This window comes from Aotus nancymaae, unplaced genomic scaffold (genome assembly GCF_030222135.1).
Source record: "Aotus nancymaae isolate 86718 unplaced genomic scaffold, 86718_ANA_hifiasm-v0.15.2.pri h1tg000058l, whole genome shotgun sequence".
NCBI lineage: Eukaryota > Metazoa > Chordata > Mammalia > Primates > Aotidae > Aotus > Aotus nancymaae.
In genome coordinates, this window is record NW_026988472.1 from 11,424,123 (window position 1) to 11,442,121 (window position 17,999).

The 17,999-nt window shown below is 45.8% G+C and overlaps 1 protein-coding gene across 7 annotated transcripts in view; it reads left to right on the forward strand.

Moving 5' to 3' along the window:
• Positions 1-17,999, forward strand: part of ZNF41 (zinc finger protein 41) — a 46,168-nt gene that overhangs the window by 19,111 nt on the left and 9,058 nt on the right. For 2 of the 7 annotated variants that reach the window (XM_021666285.2, XM_012477403.3), the window contains exons 2-4: positions 2,105-2,451; positions 15,443-15,585; positions 15,853-15,948. In XM_021666285.2, coding sequence (XP_021521960.1) covers positions 2,294-2,451; positions 15,443-15,585; positions 15,853-15,948 — 397 coding nt within the window. In that variant the 5' untranslated portion in view covers positions 2,105-2,293. Of the gene's footprint in view, positions 1-2,013; positions 2,452-15,442; positions 15,586-15,852; positions 15,949-17,999 lie in introns of all 7 variants that reach the window. The other 5 variants (XM_021666286.2, XM_021666288.2, XM_021666287.2 and 2 more) reach the window with 5 other exon arrangements.

Genomic DNA, 17,999 nt, shown 5'->3' on the forward strand with positions numbered 1-17,999 from the left:
TTTTTAATCAATTTCTGCTAGTAGTTGCCTTCACCTTCCTTACAAATATGATTGTTTATATTTTCTGTATTACTAAATCCAAATAATATTGTACCAATATCTGCCCATGGAGATTTGTAATTTGCCTTCTCATTTCACTCAGTAAATTTTCTCAGGGAATTTTTGTTTGTTTGTTTGTTTGAGATGGAATCTCGCTCTGTCTCCCAGGCTGGAGTGCAGTGGCGCAATCTTGGCTCACTGCAACCTCCGCCTCCCAGATTCAAGTGATTCTCCTGCCTCAGCCTCCCGAGTAGCTGGAACTACAGGTGCGTGACACCACGCCCAGCTATTTTTTTGTATTTTTAGTAGAGACGGAGTTTCACTGTATTAGCCAGGATGGTCTCAATCTCCTGACCTCGTGATCCACCCGCCTCAGCCTCCCAAAGTGCTGGAATTATAGGCTTGAGCCACCGTGCCTGGCCAGCGAATTTTTTAATTTCCACCTAGTAATAGTAACAGCCTTATTTACTACAAATGCCCAATTACGTTGTTTCTCTTTATGCAGATATAATTATATGTCAATTGCAAGAATCCTATCTCAAAACTGCTTTCCTCCTATTTTGAGGTTTCTGTGTCTGTTCCATTTACCATTGTTTAGGCTATTCCCTGGAGTGTTCTCCTGGGATTGGAATATTGGCATAAAATGCTAGAAATGCTTTTATGTCTAAAATTGTCTTTCTTTTGCTCTGACAAAAGAATGGTATCTAGCTAGGGTGGGTTTAGAATTCTTGGATCTCAACCCTTCTCTCTCAATAATTTGTAGAGTTTTCTTCTAATACGGTTTCTGTTGTTGCAAATAAATCTAGTGCCATTGTGATCTTTTATTCTTGTAAATAACGTGTGAATAAGATCTTTATTCTTGTAAATAACTTCCATTTCCTGGAAGTGTTGGAAATGTAGGTATCTGAGGTCATCGATTCAGCCCATGAGAGTTTATTGATTGGGGTGCTAAGGTGGTGAATGATTGCAAGTCTGGGATTCACAAAGAATTACAGGTCAGTTTTGGGGGACCTGTAGCAGTCCTGGATTGGGGCCTGTGGACATTGGTTATTGCAGTACTATATGAGTTGCTGCGTGATGGACTGGAACTTCTGTTACTGAAGGTTTTATGGGAGTTATTGGTCTATTGACGGTGAACTGCCTGGGTTGGTGATAATTTGAGGAGCCTGTGGAAACCTGTTGATGACACCATTTGGGACACAGTTTTTGTCAAGCAGTGTGGACTATAGGGATTTATAGGGATTTAGGAGCCTGTGCAGACCTGTTGGTTTTCAGGGCCTGATGGGAATTGCAGAGGAGAAGGGACAAGTTTAAGTTTTCATCTTTGACAGAAGAGGGTGGGCTCTATCCTTTGCGCAGAATGTACACTGAATTACACAGAAGCTCAGTTTATGCTCAAGTGACATGGTCACCCCTTAGCAAGGGCACTTTGAAGGTAGCAGGAACCACAGTGTTCATTGTGATTCTGCCATGTATAGAGTACCAGATGGCTCAGTAGTTAAGAAAGTGTACTTAGGAGCCAGGCATACCTGGGTTTGAATCCCTGCTCTTCCCCCTTATCTGAGTGATCTTGGGGCAAATTTCTTAATATTTCTGAACAGCTCTATCTGATGGCAAATGGGATTAGTAATAACAGTAATGCCTAGTTCACAGGATGAGTGTGAAAATTAAATGAGGTACCTAATAAAACATGCCTTGCACCTTATAATAGTAGCACTATTTAATATGAGTTGAGCATGTTCTGGGTACCAGGTAGGTGTGTGTAGAAGCATCATTTCATTTAATTCTAACAACCCTATGATGTAGGTATTTTCATCCTGTTTTAAGATGAAGAAACTTCAGTAAAGTGACTTCCCCAGATTCTAGCTAGAACATAGAAGAGGTTGAATACAAACCCTCATTGATCTTGTGAATTTTCCTCATGTTTTGCTTTAATACTTGGTGTGGGTTTTACCAAACTTTTCTCTTCCACAGCATCCAGCACAGTGAGTGGCCCCCTGGGCACCCCCAGAAACCATTTGTGGGTGAACGTGGAGTGATGACCATGTGGACACTGTCTTTCCAGGGTTTCTTGGAACCTCTGCAGAGTCTGGAGGCCAGGCTCCTCAGTGGAAACTATAGGACATTCCTTCTGACCCCTGCTCGCCTCGCCCCAGCAGCTCTGGTTGAGTCCACAGATGCCAGCTTGGCTTCCAGCTTGGGAAAGAGTTGGGTTGTCAGCAGGAGAGCCTGAAGGCTGAGGCCCAGCGTGAACATGGCAGCTAATGGGGACTCTTCCCCATGGTCCCTGGCCCTGGCTACAGAGGGACGTGGCAGCTCATGTGAGGTGAGGAGGGAGAGGACCCCGGAGGCAAGAATTCATTCAGTGAGGACATACCCTGACCTGTCAAAAGGGCCTAAGGGCAGGAGCAGGTGAGTCAGAGGAAGCGGCAGATGCCGGACCTGCTGCGCTGGAGACAGGGTCCTACCGCTGAGAGTGAGCACCTCTTGGCTGATGTGGCCACATCCAGAGCCCTGCATGTTTCAGTGGCCAGTGCAATGTGACTGATTACAGTGGAGGAGAGGGAGGATGTGGAAGGTGAACCCCACAGCCTAGGGAGTGGGGACAGCTCCCTGCAGGGTATCTGAGGGCGAGGTCCAGGTGAAGTGGCCACCCATCCATTGCCAGTGAGTCTCCATCCCCCACCCAAGCACCAACCCTTCCCTCTCCATTGGCTCTTTACAGATGTCAGCTGATCCCTACCAGAGCCCCCTTCCCCCAGGTCTCTGGGGATCTGGCAATTTCTCCTCCATCCTGATTTAGGTAGAGAAAAATCCTTTTTCTTTGGAACTTAGAGATTGGCAGCGTAGTAGGGCCACTACAGTCTCTAGCTCTCCCTGTAATTCCAGCACTTTGGGAGGCTGAGGCAGGTGGATTTCTTGAGGTCAGGAGTTCAAGACTAGCCTGACCAACATGGCGAAACCCCATCTCTACTAAAAACACAAAAAGTTAGCCGAGCATGGTGGCACATGCCTGTAGTCCCAGCTACTCAGGAGGCTGAGGAAGGAGAATTGCTTGAACCCAGGAGGTGGAGGTTGCAGTGAGCCAAGATCACGCCACTGCACTCCAGCCTGGGTGACAGAGTGAGACTCCGTCTCAAAAAAAAAAAAAAAAGAAAGAAAGATGAATAAAATGGCCCCAGAAGCCATGTGACTCGCCCAGGCCTCTCAGGTTGGCGGTGACAGCACTAGACTAGAGCCAGCTCTCCTGACTGTGTCTTCCACCCTCGCCGCACCACAGCTGAGATCAAGTTTCCCATTCAGAGTTCCTGTTGAGAGCAGAGTTCCCGTTGAGATCAGAGTTCCCGTTGAAATTCTGTAAGCCTGGGAGAACGATGAGCGAGCCAGGCCCTGGCTGACAGCTCCCTCCTTTCAGACCTGCCTGTGGATGCTGTTGGCTCTGGAAGGGTTCATCATCTCAAGGGCTCAGGGTCATGCGGTTATTAGGATAATATTAAAGTTTTAAATATTATTTTTTTGTCATTTTATTAACTTCATAATAAAATATTAGAACGTATAGGTTAACAAATAGAAGAGACTAAAAAATTACTTGTAATTCCAACATTACCCAAAGTTAGCCAGTGTTAACATTTAGCTGTATTTCCTTTCAGTTGTTTTTTCCTTTGTATGTGTGTGTGTGCATATGTGTGAGTGTATGTTTGGGGCCTGAGTGTGCATCCATACTGTACACATATACATATATAGCTCAAGTTTTAAAACAGAATCATACTATTTGGTTACCTCATTTTTAACTGGGCAGTTTAACATAATTTGCTAGGCAGCAAGTAGTTTGCTTCATACACTTACGATGTCCACAATTTAGCCAGTTCACTATTTTTAAAATTTTATGTATTTATTTTAATGGTTTTTCTCTGAGGCAGTCTCCCTCTGTTGCCCAGGCTAGACTGCGGTGATGCAGTCTCGGCTCACTGCAGCCTCAACCTCCTGGGCTCAGGCAATCCTCCCACCTTAGCCTTCCAAGTAGCTGGGACTACAGGCACATGCCACCACGCCTGGCTGATCTCAAACTCCTGGGCCCAAGTGATCTTCCTGCCTTGGCCTCCCAAAGTGCTGGGATTACAGGCGTGAGTCACCATCATGCCCCGCAAATTTTATTTTTAATTGACAAATAATAAATGTATACATTTATGGGGCACAATGTAATGTTTTGATATTTGTACACATTGTAGAATATTTAAATCAACCTAGTTAACATATCCATTACCTCACAGACTTCTCATTTCTTTGGTGATGTGAGCATTTAAAATCTACTCTCTTTGCAATTTGAAATAACATTACATCATTATTAACTATAGTCACCATACTGCAGTAGATCTCAAAAACTTATTCCCTCTAACAAAAACTTTGTATACTTTGACCAATGTCTTCCTGTCCCCCAACAACCACTCCACTAATAATGTGCATTTAGGGTATTTCAGGTTTTCTTTTTTTTTTTTGGCGACAGAGTCTCACTCTGTCACCTAGGCTGGAGTGCAGTGGCATGATTTTGGCTCACTGCAACCTCTGCTTCCCGGGTTCAAGCGACTCTCCTGCCTCAGCCTCTCGAGTAGCTGGGATTACAGGCACACGCTGCCATGCCCGGCTAATTTTTTTTTGTATTTTAGTAGAGACCATGTTGCCCAGACTGGACTCGAACCCCCGAGCTCAGGCAATCCGCCTGCCTCAGCCTCCCAAAGTGCTAGGATTACAGACATGAGCCACTGCACCCGGCCTGTTTTTTTTTTTTTTAAATGAGACAAAGTTTTACTCTTGTTGCCCAGGCTAGAGTGCAATGGCACAATCTCAGCTCACCGCAACCTCCACCTCCCGGGTTCAAGCGATTCTCCTGCCTCAGCCTCCCAAGTAGCTGAGATTGCAGGTATGTGCCACCATGCCTGGCTAATTTTGTATTTTTAGGAGAGACGGGGTTTTTCCATGTTGGCCAGGCTGGTCTCAGACTCCTAACTTCAGGCCCGCCTTAGCCTCCCAAAGTGCTGGGATTACAGGCATGAGCCACCACAGTTGGTGCACCCGGTCTATTTCAGGTTTTCTATTGTGATTAAAACTGCTGATAAAATTCCTATATTTAAATCTTTCTGCCATCCGAGCATGATGGCTCATGCCTGTAATCCCAGCACTTTGGGAGGCCAAGGTGGGCAGATCACTTGAGCTCAGGAGTTTGAGACCAGCCTGGGCAACATAGTAAGACCCCATCTCAACAAAAATACAAAAATTAGCTGGGTGTGGTGGTGTGCTCCTATAGTCCCATCTACTCAGGAGGCTGAGGTGGAAGGATCACTTGAGCCCAGGAGGTTGAGGCTACAGTGAGCCGAGATCACACCACTGCACTCCAGCCTGGGTGACAGAGAGAGACCGTATCTCAAAATAAGCAAGTAAATAAATAAATAAATATTTCTGCCAAGTCATTGAAATTATATTTTTGAGTCAAAGGTATAGGGGCATTAAATGGTAAATGAATCAGTGCTTGACAGTAGTACACTTCCACCTTGTCTAAGCTCTGCTCAGTCATATCAGTCACGGACCCACAGGTTAGCGCCATGACAGTGTGGTCCTCCCCACTCCTGCAGGTGGCCTCTTGCCCAGCCAATAGTGGGGATTTCTAGGGGAATGATTCTGGGCTCTGCAAGGTGCATTTCTCCATTCATCTCTTCCTTCCCAACCACAGATCTCTGACCCATCTCAAGAAGAGATGGAAATGATCAAGACACTGGGGGGAATATATATTTCATTAAACATCAGGGAGTAGGGTATAGGCAGAGATACCGAGGTACCAATAAAAATTTCCCCAGGGGTTGACGAGCAGACAGTTGTACCATGAAACAGTGGCTGAAGATGGAGAAGATGCAGAGGGATCCATAAGGTAAAGAGGGCTCGGGGAGCCACAAGGGAATAAGGAACAGAGACCATGGTGCACTTACAGGAGATGGAAAATAACCAAGGGGTCCAGGGTACAGGTGGAAGAACAATAAAATAAACAGTACATGAGTCAGATGCTGGGTAGCAGCGAGACCAAGAAGCAGTTGCTGAGGCTGGAGAAGTGGTGATCCTTCTCAGGGAAGAGCCGAGGGTTAAAGAACAGTGAGAAGGATCATGAAATAGGAGGAGGTACCAGGAAATAGAGGAAACAGGTAGCAGCCAGATGGAGCAGTCACTATCCAGAGGGGTGAGGAAGCAGAACAATCGGATAAAATGGAAAAGGCATACATATCCAAGGAACTGGGTATGAGCCTGAGGGATAAGCAAATTCCCGAGGAACCAGAAAGCAGTTCCTTGGTTTAGAAGAGAACTTGAGGGTAAAGGCAAAAGACAGAGATACCAGGGAACGAGAAATGGGAAATACGACCTAGAGAATGGATTGCAGCCAGAGGGACCAGGAGACAATCGCTGAGGCTGTAGAATGGGCAGAGGGATCCGGGAAGGGACAGAGCCCATGGAACAGGTGGAAAGATGAGAGAAGAGCCTCTGAAGCTGCGGAATGGCCTAGAGTACTGGGGAACACCTGGAGCAAGGAACGGTCACTGAGGCTGGGGTCAGCCAGAGGGAGCAGTCAAAATATGCTTAGGGCTGAGGGTCCACCAGAGGAACTAGGGAAGAGGTCAAGTGAGCATTAAACTTATATCCGGTGTGGGGTAGCAGCCTGATTGACCAGGGGCCAGCTAGAGAGACTAAAGGAGAGCCAGAAGGAATAGTATAATAAGCGAGGTAACAGCCCGAGGGCCCGTGCAGTAGTTACTGGGGTGAAGTTCGAGTTGGAGAGGCTGCAAAACAGCCAGAGTTCCCAGGACCATCCTAGTTTGCCTGTGACTGAGAACACATGGGACTTGCAGTGCTAAAACAGGAACATTCCTGGGCAAACTGAGACACTTGGTCACCCTACCCAGGAAGCAACCAGTGGAACCAGCCAATAGTCAGACGTAATTTGAGTAATGGAGGGAGTGGAAATACAGAATCCAGCCGTGGCATAGAACACGCAGTAGTGCACTTTAGTGGGTAGAGGCGTAAGCTAAGGAGCCAGCTAGTTAGGTACTACTCAAAGTGTGGTCCATGGACCAGATGCATGAGCATCACAGGAGAGCCCAATAGAAATGTATTCAACGGCCAGGCATGGTGGCTCGCACCTGTGGTCCCAACACTTTGGGAGGCTGAAGTGGGAAGATTGTTTGAGGCCAGGAATTCAAGAGCAGCCTGGGCAACATGGCGAAATCCCGTCTACAAAAAAAAAATTAGCTGGGTAGAGTGGTACTGAGATGGGAGGGTCATCTGAGCCTGGGAGGTGGAGGCTGCAGTGAGCTGTGATCGTGCCACTGCACTCCAGCCTGGGTGACAGAGTGATGCCCTGTCTCAAAGAAAGAAAGAGGGAGGGAGGAGGAAGAAGAGAAAGAGAGAATGGAAAGAAAGAAACGTGCTCAAGGAGTTGTCCAAGGACAGGGAAGAATCAGGAGACTAGAGATTAGTCAGCAGAATCCAACAGCAGTCAGTCTGTGTGAGCCAGGAACAGCTGGAAGGATCAGGAAAGGCCCTTAGGGACCAGGGAACAGTCAGATGGACTAGCGCACAATCAGAATGGTGCCACAGAACAAGGATCAGCTGGAGGGACAACAAAGGGAGCACAGGACATGTCAGAACAGGAAACAAGGCATGAATAGTTAGAGGGATCCAGGTAGAGTCAAAGAAAGCAATAAAAGAAAGGGGGACACTTAGAAGGACAAGAGACACTTAGAGGGAATAGGAAACAGGGACCAAGGAAAAGTCAGAGGGAACAAGGACCAGCAGAGGGAGCAGGGACAGATCAGGGCAGACAGAAAACAGCTGTACAGGGAGCAGCCAGGGGAAGCAGGGAAAGCCAGAGGGAGGGAAGAACAGTTGCAGGGCCACAGAGAACAGTCCTGGGGAACAGGAAACACTCAGATGGACAGGGAGGAGTAAAAGTAAAAGTAAAATTTAAAAATTAGCTGGATGTGGTGGGGTACACATGTAGTCTCAGCTATTTGGGATGCTGAGGCAGGTAGGATCCCTTGAGCCCAGGAGTTTCAGGCTGCAGTGAGCCATGATTGCACCACTGCACTCCAGCCTGGGCAACAGAGCAAGACCCTGTCTCAAAAAAGTAAAAAAAGAAAATATCCTTCATATTTTTTCACAAAGACCAAAGTCTCATGAGACAGAAACACCTACGGACACAAGTTACATGGAGCAGGCTCGTTACTTACAGGTAGGCAGGCAGGGCAGCAGAAGCCTAGGATTCATTGCAAGCTGGTCCCCCAAGGCTCAGGAAAGCTGCTTGGTGCAGATGGAGTCTCATCTGTGGATGCCCCACTTGTACCACAGCTGAGGAATCCCAGAAGGCAGCCTACCTTGGGTTTTATACCCTAGGACAACCCAACGTGCACCCAACGCGTGGGGCTAAAGCACCGGACATCTGGTTTCCAGGAGAGCCCCCCGCTGTCTCTCCTGTTTGAGCCAGTCCCTCCACAGCTCAGGATGTTCCATTTCCAGCACATTCTACAGTTATTCTTGAGAACTGCAAGCAAGAAAGAGGGGACAACTGAGTTGGTCCAAGGCCACCCAGAAAATTATTCTGCAAAGACCAGGGCACCCCCAGCCCAGGGTGAGCCTGCAGAGCAGCTGGGTCCCTGGCCCCAGGCTCACTTCCAGCCATGCTCCTAAGTGCCCTGCAAGCCCTTCTGCTAGGCCTGGGGCAGAGTGGAAGGGCAAGATCACACCAGGAGGTGACAGGTGTCCTGAGGCAGGAGTGAGAACAGCCCTGAAGCAGGAGGCCTGAGCTCCCAGCCAGCAGCAGGGTGGGACAGAGCAGGTGGCTAAGGCATCAGGGACAGAATGGGCACTTGGCAGCCAGTTCTGGCAGCAGAGTATACCCCTAGGGGTGAGGGTGCAGAATGTGCTGGGGCTGAGATGACCCTGAATAGAGACATTGCTGTGTGACTAGCTGGAGAGCCATGAGGGACTGGGATGGAGGTCCTTACTTAGGATGAGGAAGTCCTTGTAGGAGTCCTTGTGGTGGCAGGGACAGATGCCATCCTCCGTGGTGGAAACTGCCCAGAAAATGACACCTTTTCATATGTGACAGGTGAGGCTGGAATCTGGGCATGTCTGTGTTATCAGCTTTGTACCCAAATCTCTCCAGAGCCCTCTAACCACCCTACACATTCCTTCCCAGCCATGGTGGAATCCAAAGCTTCTATTTTGGTAGTGGAAGGGACCAAAGAGGGACATCTCTGGGCAGTGTACCTTGTCTGTATTTCTCTTGCATCTGTCAATGCTTGTATAATGCCTGGCATAGTCTTTGTGCATGTGGCATTGTGAATGTGACCTTTGTGACTTTTGTCCACCAGCTCCCAGCACGTATAATAAAAGTTTTTACAGCCAGGTGCTGTGGCTTATGCCTGTAATCCCAACTACTTAAGAAGCAAGAGGACCGCTTGAGCCTAGGAGGTTGAGGCCAGCCTGGGCAACATTGTGAGACACCCCTCCCACCACCATCTCTACAAAAAAGTAAAAATAAAATTTAAAAATTAGGTGGGCATGGTGGTGTACACCTGTAGTCGCAGCTACTCAGGAGGCTGAGGTGGGAAGGATACCTTGAGCCCAGGAGTTTGAGGCTGCAGTGAGCTGTGACTGCACCACTGCATTCCAGCCTAGGCAACAGAGCAAGACCCTGTCTCAAAAAAGTGAAAAAAGAGGTCAGGCGCAGTGACTCACACCTGTAATCCCAGAACTTTGGGAGGCTGAGGTGGGCAGATCACCTGAGGCCAGCAGTTCAAGATGAGCCTGACCAACATGGTAAAATCCCATCTCTACTAAAAATACAAAATTAGCCAGGCATGGTGGCAGGCACCTGTAATCCCAGCTACTCAGGAGGCTGAGGCATGAGAATCGCTTGAACCGGGGAGGCAGAGGTTGCAGTGAGCCAAGATTGTGCCACTGCATTCCAACCTGGGTGACAGTGAGACTCTGTCTCAAAAAAAAGAAAAAAAGAAAAAATATATCCTGGCCAGGCACAGTGGCTCAAGCCTGTAATCCCAGCACTTTGGAAGACCAAAGCGGATGGATCACCTGAGGTCAGGAGTTCAAGACCAGCCTGGCCAAACTGGTGAAACCCCTTCTCTACTAAAAAATACAAAAATTAGCTGGGCGTGTTGGTGGGCACCTGTAATCCCAGCTACTCGGGAGGCTGAGGCAGGAGAATCACTTGAACCCAGGAGGTGGAGGTTGCAGTGAGCCAAGATCGTGCCACTGCACTCCAGCCTGGGCAACAGAATAAGACCCTGTCTCAAAAAAAAAAAAAAAAAGAAAGAAAAGTAAATATCCTTAATTTTTTTTTTACAAAGACAGTAGATACTGTACATTTATTGAATACTGATGTTTTTAATCACTGTTTTTAAACCCTTGTGTCATGAAGTATTATACATATTTTGAACAATGCTGCTGTAAATATTCTTGAATGCACCTCCTGTTGTACATGTGTACATATTCCACGTGGGCATATATATTTCCATGAGTGGACTCACTGTGTCATATTGTCTGCATGTCTTCAACATTATCAGTTAGGGCCAAATACTTTCCAATGCGGTTGTAGCAATTCCCACCTCCTCCATCAGCAATACCAGAGTTCTCCCTGCACCACATTCTCTTCCACACTTGGTATTATCAGTCTTTTTCACTTAAGACTTTCTAGGGGTTCTGTAGTGGTATCCATTGTGGTTTTCATTTGTATTCCCTGGTTACTAAGGAGGTTAAACCTTTTTTTAAATATGTTTATTAAAGCCTTGGATTTCCTCTTTTGTAAAATGAATGCTTCGCCCATTTTTCTACTAGGTGGTCTCTTTTTTTCTTGTTGATTTGTACAAGTTCTTTACATCTACTAGCTCTGAGTCGTTTGTTGGTAATGTGAGCTGGAGATATCTTCTCCTACTCTGTGGCTTTCCCTTTGTTCTCTTTTAATGCTGTCTTTTAAATGAATAGTAGTTCTAAGCTTTGTTGTAGCCAGACTTATCAATCTTCATGGTTCATGTTTGAGAACTATTTTCCTAATCCAAGTTCATGAATGAAGATAGCCATCTGTATTATCTTTTAAAGGCTTTAGAGTTTTTGCTTTTCACATTTAAGTCTGTAATACATCTGGAATTCATATATATTTATTGAGATGGGATCTCATTCTGTTGCCCAGACTGGAATACAGTGGCACAGACATAGTTCACTGCAGCCTCCACCATCCAGGCTCGAGAGATCTTCCCGCCTCAGCCTCCTGAGTATCTGAGACCACAGTCGTATGCCACCCCACTCAGCTAATTTTTATATGTGTGCTATATGTTTTATTTTTTTTGTAGAGACAGGGTCTTGCCATGTTGCCCAGGCTGCTTTCAAACCTGGACTCTAGCAATCCTCCTGCCTCAGCCTCCCAAAGTGCTGGGATTACAGACATGAGCCACCATACCTGGCCTTGAAAATTGATTTTTTTTTTTTTTAGACGGAGTCTCAAACTCTTGTTGCCCAGGCTGGAGTGCAATAGCGTGATCTCAACTCACTGCAACTTCTGCCTCCCGGGTTCAAGAGATTTGTTGTTGTTTTGGCATGTGATATGAAGTAGAGCTCAGATTTTATTTTATTCTTTTCTGTACACAACTGCCCTGGCACCTTTTCTTCTTTTCTTTTTTTTTTTTTTTTGAAATAGGGTCTTGCTCTGTCACCCAGGGTGGAGTGCAATGGCACAATCACGGCTCACTGCAGCCTCAGCTTCCTGGGCTCAAGTGATTCTCCCACCTCAGCCTCCTGAGTAGCTGGGACTACAGGCACATGCAACCATGTCTGGCTGAATTTTTGTGTGTTTTATAGAGATGGAGTTTTGCCATGTTGTCCAGGCTGGTCTCAAACTCCTGAGCTCAAGCGATCCACCTACCTCAGCCTCCCAAAGTGCTGGGGTTACAGGTGTGAGCCTCTGCACCTGGGCCCTGGCAACATTTGTTAAAAATAATTTTCCTCACTATCTGCCTGGATACCTTTGGCATAAATCAGATGACTGTATATGTGGGTCTGTGTCTGTACTCTCCACTCTTTTTTTTTTTTGGAGATGGAGTTTTACTCTGTCACTCAAGCTGGAGTGCAGTGACCCGGTCTCAGCTAACTGCAACCTCTGCCTCCTGGGTTCTAGCTATCCTCCTGCCTCAGCCGCCCAAGTAGCTGGGACTACAGTCACGTGCCACCACGCCCAGCTAATTTTTGTATTTTTAGTAGAGACCGGATTTTGCCATGTTGGCCAGGCTGGTCATGAACTCCTGACCTCAGGTGATCTACCTGCCTTGGCCTCCCAAAGTGCTGGGATTACAGGCATGAGCCACCATACCCAGCCTGTACTCTGTATTCTGTTGCAATGGATTATTTGTGTATCCTAGCACCAGGACAACAATATCTTAAATTTCCATTGCTTTCTAAGTCTTGAGATCTTGTAAAGCATGTCCTCCCACATTGCTTTTACTATTCAAGAGCATTTTGGCAGGCCAGGCGCAGTGGCTCATGCCTGCAATCCCAGTGCATTAGGAGGCTGAGGTGGGAGGATCACTTGAGGCCAGGAGTTCTAGACCAGCCTAGGCAACATAGGGAGACCCTGTCTCTACAAAATAAAAAAAACAAAGCCAGATATGGTGGCATATGCCTGTGGTTGAGGCTGTAGTGAGCTGCGATCACACCACTGCACCCTAGCCTGGGTGACAAAGTGAGACCATGTCTCTGAAAACAAGATAAAAAATAATTTTTTAATAAAAAAGTGTCTTGGCTATTCCTGGCCATTTGCGCTACTTCCACAGAAATTTTAGAATTGGTTTGTCAGATTTTACAAAAATCCTGTTGTGATTTTAATTGGGATGGCATTGAATTTATTGATTTCTTCTTTTTAAAGACTTTTTTCTTGGGCTTCACTCTATTTTTTTTTTTTTTTGGGGGACAGAGTCTTGCTCTGTCATGCAGGCTGGAGTGCAGTGGTGCAATCTCAGCTCACTGCAACCTGTGTCTCCCGGGTTCAAGCAATTCTCCTGCTTCAGCCTCCTGAGTAGCTGAGATTACAGGCATGTACCCTTATACCCAGCTAATTTTTGTATTTTTAGTAGATACAGGGGTCTCTACACCCATCAGGATGTTGGTCAGGATGATCTCGAACTCCTGACCTCATGATTCACCCACCTCGGCCTACCAAAGTGCTGGGATTACAGGCGTGAGCCACTGTGCCCGGCCTCTGTTTTATTTTTATAATGTCTTTATTTTGATGCTTAATACATGGAATTTTGAACTTTATTCTTTTGTAATATGAGCACTGAAGACCCTAATTTCCACTTTAGTTACCGTTTCTTTTTTTTTTTTTTTTTTTTTTGAGACGGAGTTTCGCTCTTGTTACCCAGGCTGGAGTGCAATGGCACAATCTCGGCTCACCACAACCTCCGCCTCCTGGGTTCAGGCAATTCTCCTGCCTCAGCCTCCTGAGTAGCTGGGATTACAGGCACGCGCCACCATGCCCAGCTAATTTTTTGTATTAGTAGAGATAGGGTTTCACCATGTTGACCAGGATGGTCTCAATCTCTTGACCTCGTGATCCACCCGCCTCGGCCTCCCAAAGTGCTGGGATTACAGGCTTGAGCCACCGCGCCCGGCCATTTCTTAATCCTATAAATTCTTACACATACTGATTACATTGTTTAGTGTATCTTCTTAGATGATCAGTTATTTTGAACTGTAGTTTTAAACTTTAAAATGATGATTTCTGAAAAGTTTCCTCTTATTACTGATTTCTGACTTAAATACACTTCGTTTAGAGATGGTCTGTAAGAGATGGTTTCTGTATCTTCTCTATCCGTGTGCCCTTCCTGGGCCGTCTCATCTGTTTTGCAGCTCTATATGAGAACTCACAAATCTTACCTCTATCCTAGTCCAACAACCTATTGTATAACTCCCTGCATGTTTTACCACCTTAATTTCAACATGGACAAAATGTAACATTATGTTTTATTCTCTTCCCCACTCCCTTCTTAATCTACTAGCCCCTCTCAGTATATAGCACCACGGTCTGCATGGTTGTATAAAAGTGATAACTGATAATTGCCCTAGAATTCTTTATTTTTCTCACCCCCATAATTCTGCCTCTGTAAAACACAGTATCAACACCTTCTTTTTGTTTGTTTGTTGTTTTTGAGATGGAGTCTCACTCTATCACCCAGGCTGGAGTGCAGTGGTGCGATCTCAGCTCACTGCAACCTCCGCAACCTGAGTTCAAGCAGTTCTCCTGGCTCAGCCTCCCGAGTACCTGGGATACAGGGGCCCGCCATGCCCGGCTAATTTTTGTATTTTTGGTAGAGATGGAGGTTTCGCCATGTTGACCAGGCTGGTCTCAAACTCTTGACCTCAGGTGATCTGCCTGCCTCGAACTCCCAAAGTGCTGGGATTACAGGCGTGAGACACCGCCCCCCCCGGCCAACACCTTGTTTTACTTGCCCATGACAAGTACTACCTTAAGTCCAGATTGTCTTATTCTCTCATATAAACTCTGTAGTGCATCTCCAAACTGATCTGGACTCACCCATTTCAAACATTCCTTGTGATGTATCTTTTTTTGAGACAGAGTCTCACTCTATCACCCAGGCTGGAGTGCAGTGGCGCAATCTTGGTACACTGCAATGCTCTGCCTCCTGGGTTCAAGCAGTTCTCCTGTCTCAGCCTCTTGAGTAGCTGAGATTACAGGCACATGCCACCGTGCCCAGCTAACTTTTATTTTTAGTAGAGACAGGGCTTCACCATATTAGTCAGGCTGGTCTCGAATTCCTGACCTCGGGTGATCCATCCACCTTGGCCTCCCAAAGTACTGGGACTACAGGAGTGAGCCAGCACGTCCAGTCCTATGCATCTTGAATACTGTTTGAAATCACACAATCTCTACTGGATTTTCCTCATAGCCACCTTCTCAATATACTACACAGATTCCTTTTCTTTATATGGAACTACTTGGAGTTCCCAGAACCCACCATGTATTTTTCTATTTTCCTTTCTCCACAGTTTTCCTCATGCTTCTCCCTTCTAGATAACTCTTGCCGCACTGTCTCTAAGAAAAGTCCATACTTTTCTTCCAAATTCCTAAAGCTTCCTTGATGTCTTCTTCTGTTGGTTATCCAAGTCTTTAAGTTATATTTTATTAAATTTTTAATAAACTTTTTCCTCTCACAAAATACAATATAAAACTAGGTACTTTGTGAAAACCCTACATGATACATTATGGTAAAAAGCATTAAAAACAACTTGGTATCTACCTTCTTCCATCCCCCAGTGCTGACCATGCTGCCTTGAACAGGATTGTGTCGTTACAGATTTCAGTGTCATTTGAGGATGTGACTGTGGACTTCAGCAAGGAGGAGTGGCAGCACTTGGACCCTGCTCAGAGACGCCTGTACTGGGATGTGACACTAGAGAACTACAGCCACCTGCTCTCAGTGGGTAAGCACGGCCGCCCCATGCATCTGCGAGGGGCCCCAGTGTGTGAGGGTATTTCCATTCTCGGCTGCTGAGTGCTGCCCGACATCTAAACTATGTGATGGTGCCATCCTGGATTTGTCTGGGATTCAGTTCCTTTTCACCTCTGTGATTGTTACTCTGTTCCCAGTGAAATGTGTTTACTTTTCTGAACAGCAAGGAAAAGTGTCACTGAAAGACCCCTGAAACCCAATCAGCTGAACCCAATCCTGTATCATGTCCTGTTAACAGGGTACCAAGTTCCCAAGTCAGAGGCCACCTTCAAGTTGGAGCAAGGAGAGGGGCCATGGACACTGGAGGGGGAAGCCCCACATCAGAGCTATTCAGGTGAGTGAGCATAACCCAGGCAGATGGGGACATGGAAGTCAGTCTCACTTTTCCTAGGAGAACCCAATGCCTTTGAAACACTCTGAAGACAACCCATCTTGAAAGTTCTAAACTTTTGGAGTCAATTAGAGATAGTCGACAGTAGCCCTCAGATACCTAAATGCCATTTCCATGTGTGACCCTTGCCACATTATTGTCTTCTTTGTTTGGCCTTTTGGCAAGAGAGCTGTCTCTAGTCTCTGTACTCTGGATCACATACCACCCTGTCTTATCTAGGAACTTTTTATTCTTCCTACTCTTCCCCTGCCCCCCATCTTAGTCTTTTCTTATACATCCAGGTGTTTTAAAATTTGTATTGCCCAGGCTGGAGTGCAGTGACATGATCTCGGCTCAATGTAACCTCCACCTCCCAGGTTCAAGTGATCCTCCACCTCAGCCTCCCAAGTAGTGGGGACTACAAGCACATGCCACCATGCCTAGCTAATTTTCGTATTTTTAGTAGAGACGGGATTTCACCATGTTGACCAGGCTGGTCTCGAACTCCTGGGCTCAACTGATCTGCCTGACTCGGCCTCCCAGAGTGCTTGGATTATAGGTCTTTTCTTTTATTCCAGTTCTCCATAACCATTGTTTATGCTTCCTCCCATGGGCAACTGGACTAATGTGTTTAAACCTTGAATTTGTGTGATATTCTCTTAAAGCCTAAAGTATTGGTTTATGAGTATGTGTTTTTAGTATATATAAAACATATTGTACTATGTTTCTCAGTTCTGTTCCTTTTTATTCACTCATTCCTATGGTCTCTCCATATTTTAGTGTGTTCATCTGGCTTTGTTCTTCAAAGTGCTGCATAGTATTTCACAATGTCCCCAGCACCGCATCATACTTAACCACTCACCTAGTCATGGACGCTGAGCATTGTTTCCAAGTCCCATCTAATATAAACAGTTCTGCAATCAACTTCTACATAAATGTTTCCTTACAGGGTATGAGAATTTCTCAGGGATGTGTAGAGAAGAGAGAATTTGCCTAATCATGGGGTATCTCATCCAGAATTGGACTGAGTACCAGCATATTATTCTCAGATTAGCTGCACTGTACAAGGGTTCATGCTTTCCCATTGTCTCTGCTAACAATTAGTAGTACCAGAGTTTCTCATTTTTTGGTCAACAGTGAGTGTAAAGGAATATCTCATTTTTTTTTTAACCTCATGATACAACAGTAAGGTATCTCATTTTTAATTTGAACATTTCATGATTTACCTGATATCTCTTTGAGCTTCCCTCCTATGAATTACCTTGTTCATAATGTTTCCCTGATTTCAATTGTGCCTCCTCAATTGTCTGTTTCTTACTGATCTGCATCTCATTTATTATTTGCCCTTTTTTCAGCCTTCTCATCCTCATTTTCCCCATAAGTGAGGTTCTCCTAGGGACCTTTTCTCCTGTTCAGTTTTTTGTTTTTTTGTTTTTTGAGAAAGAGTCTTCCTCTGCCACCCAGGCCGGAGTGCAGTGGAGAGATCTCAGCTCACTGCAGCCTACGCCTCCTGGTTCAAGTGATTCTCCTGCTTCAGCCTCCTGAGTAGCTGAGATTACAGATGTGCACCACCATGCCCTGCTAATTCTTGTATATTTAGTAGAGATGGGGGTTTCACCATGTTGCTCAGGCTGGTCTCGATCTCCTGACCTCAAGTGATCTGCCTGCTTCGGCCTCCCAAAGTGCTGGGATTATAGGTGTGACCCACTGCGCCCAGCCAGCTCCGTATTTTCTTCTGCCTGAATTATAATTATTCTATTCCTGTTTTGATTTGCTGATTCCTGTCTTTTTACTAGTTCATATTAAATGCTAATGACAGATATCTTCACCTAAAACATTCTATTTCTCTTGAAATAGAGAATTATGAAACAACCCTACAATTGTTCTCCATTACCTAGTATTTGACAATTAAACTCTTCTTTCAAGGAGACAAACAACATGGTCATATATTTCCAGTTCAAGTCATATCTGTATATTTTCCATAACCTCTGCTCAACTCCATTTTTAATGTTTTC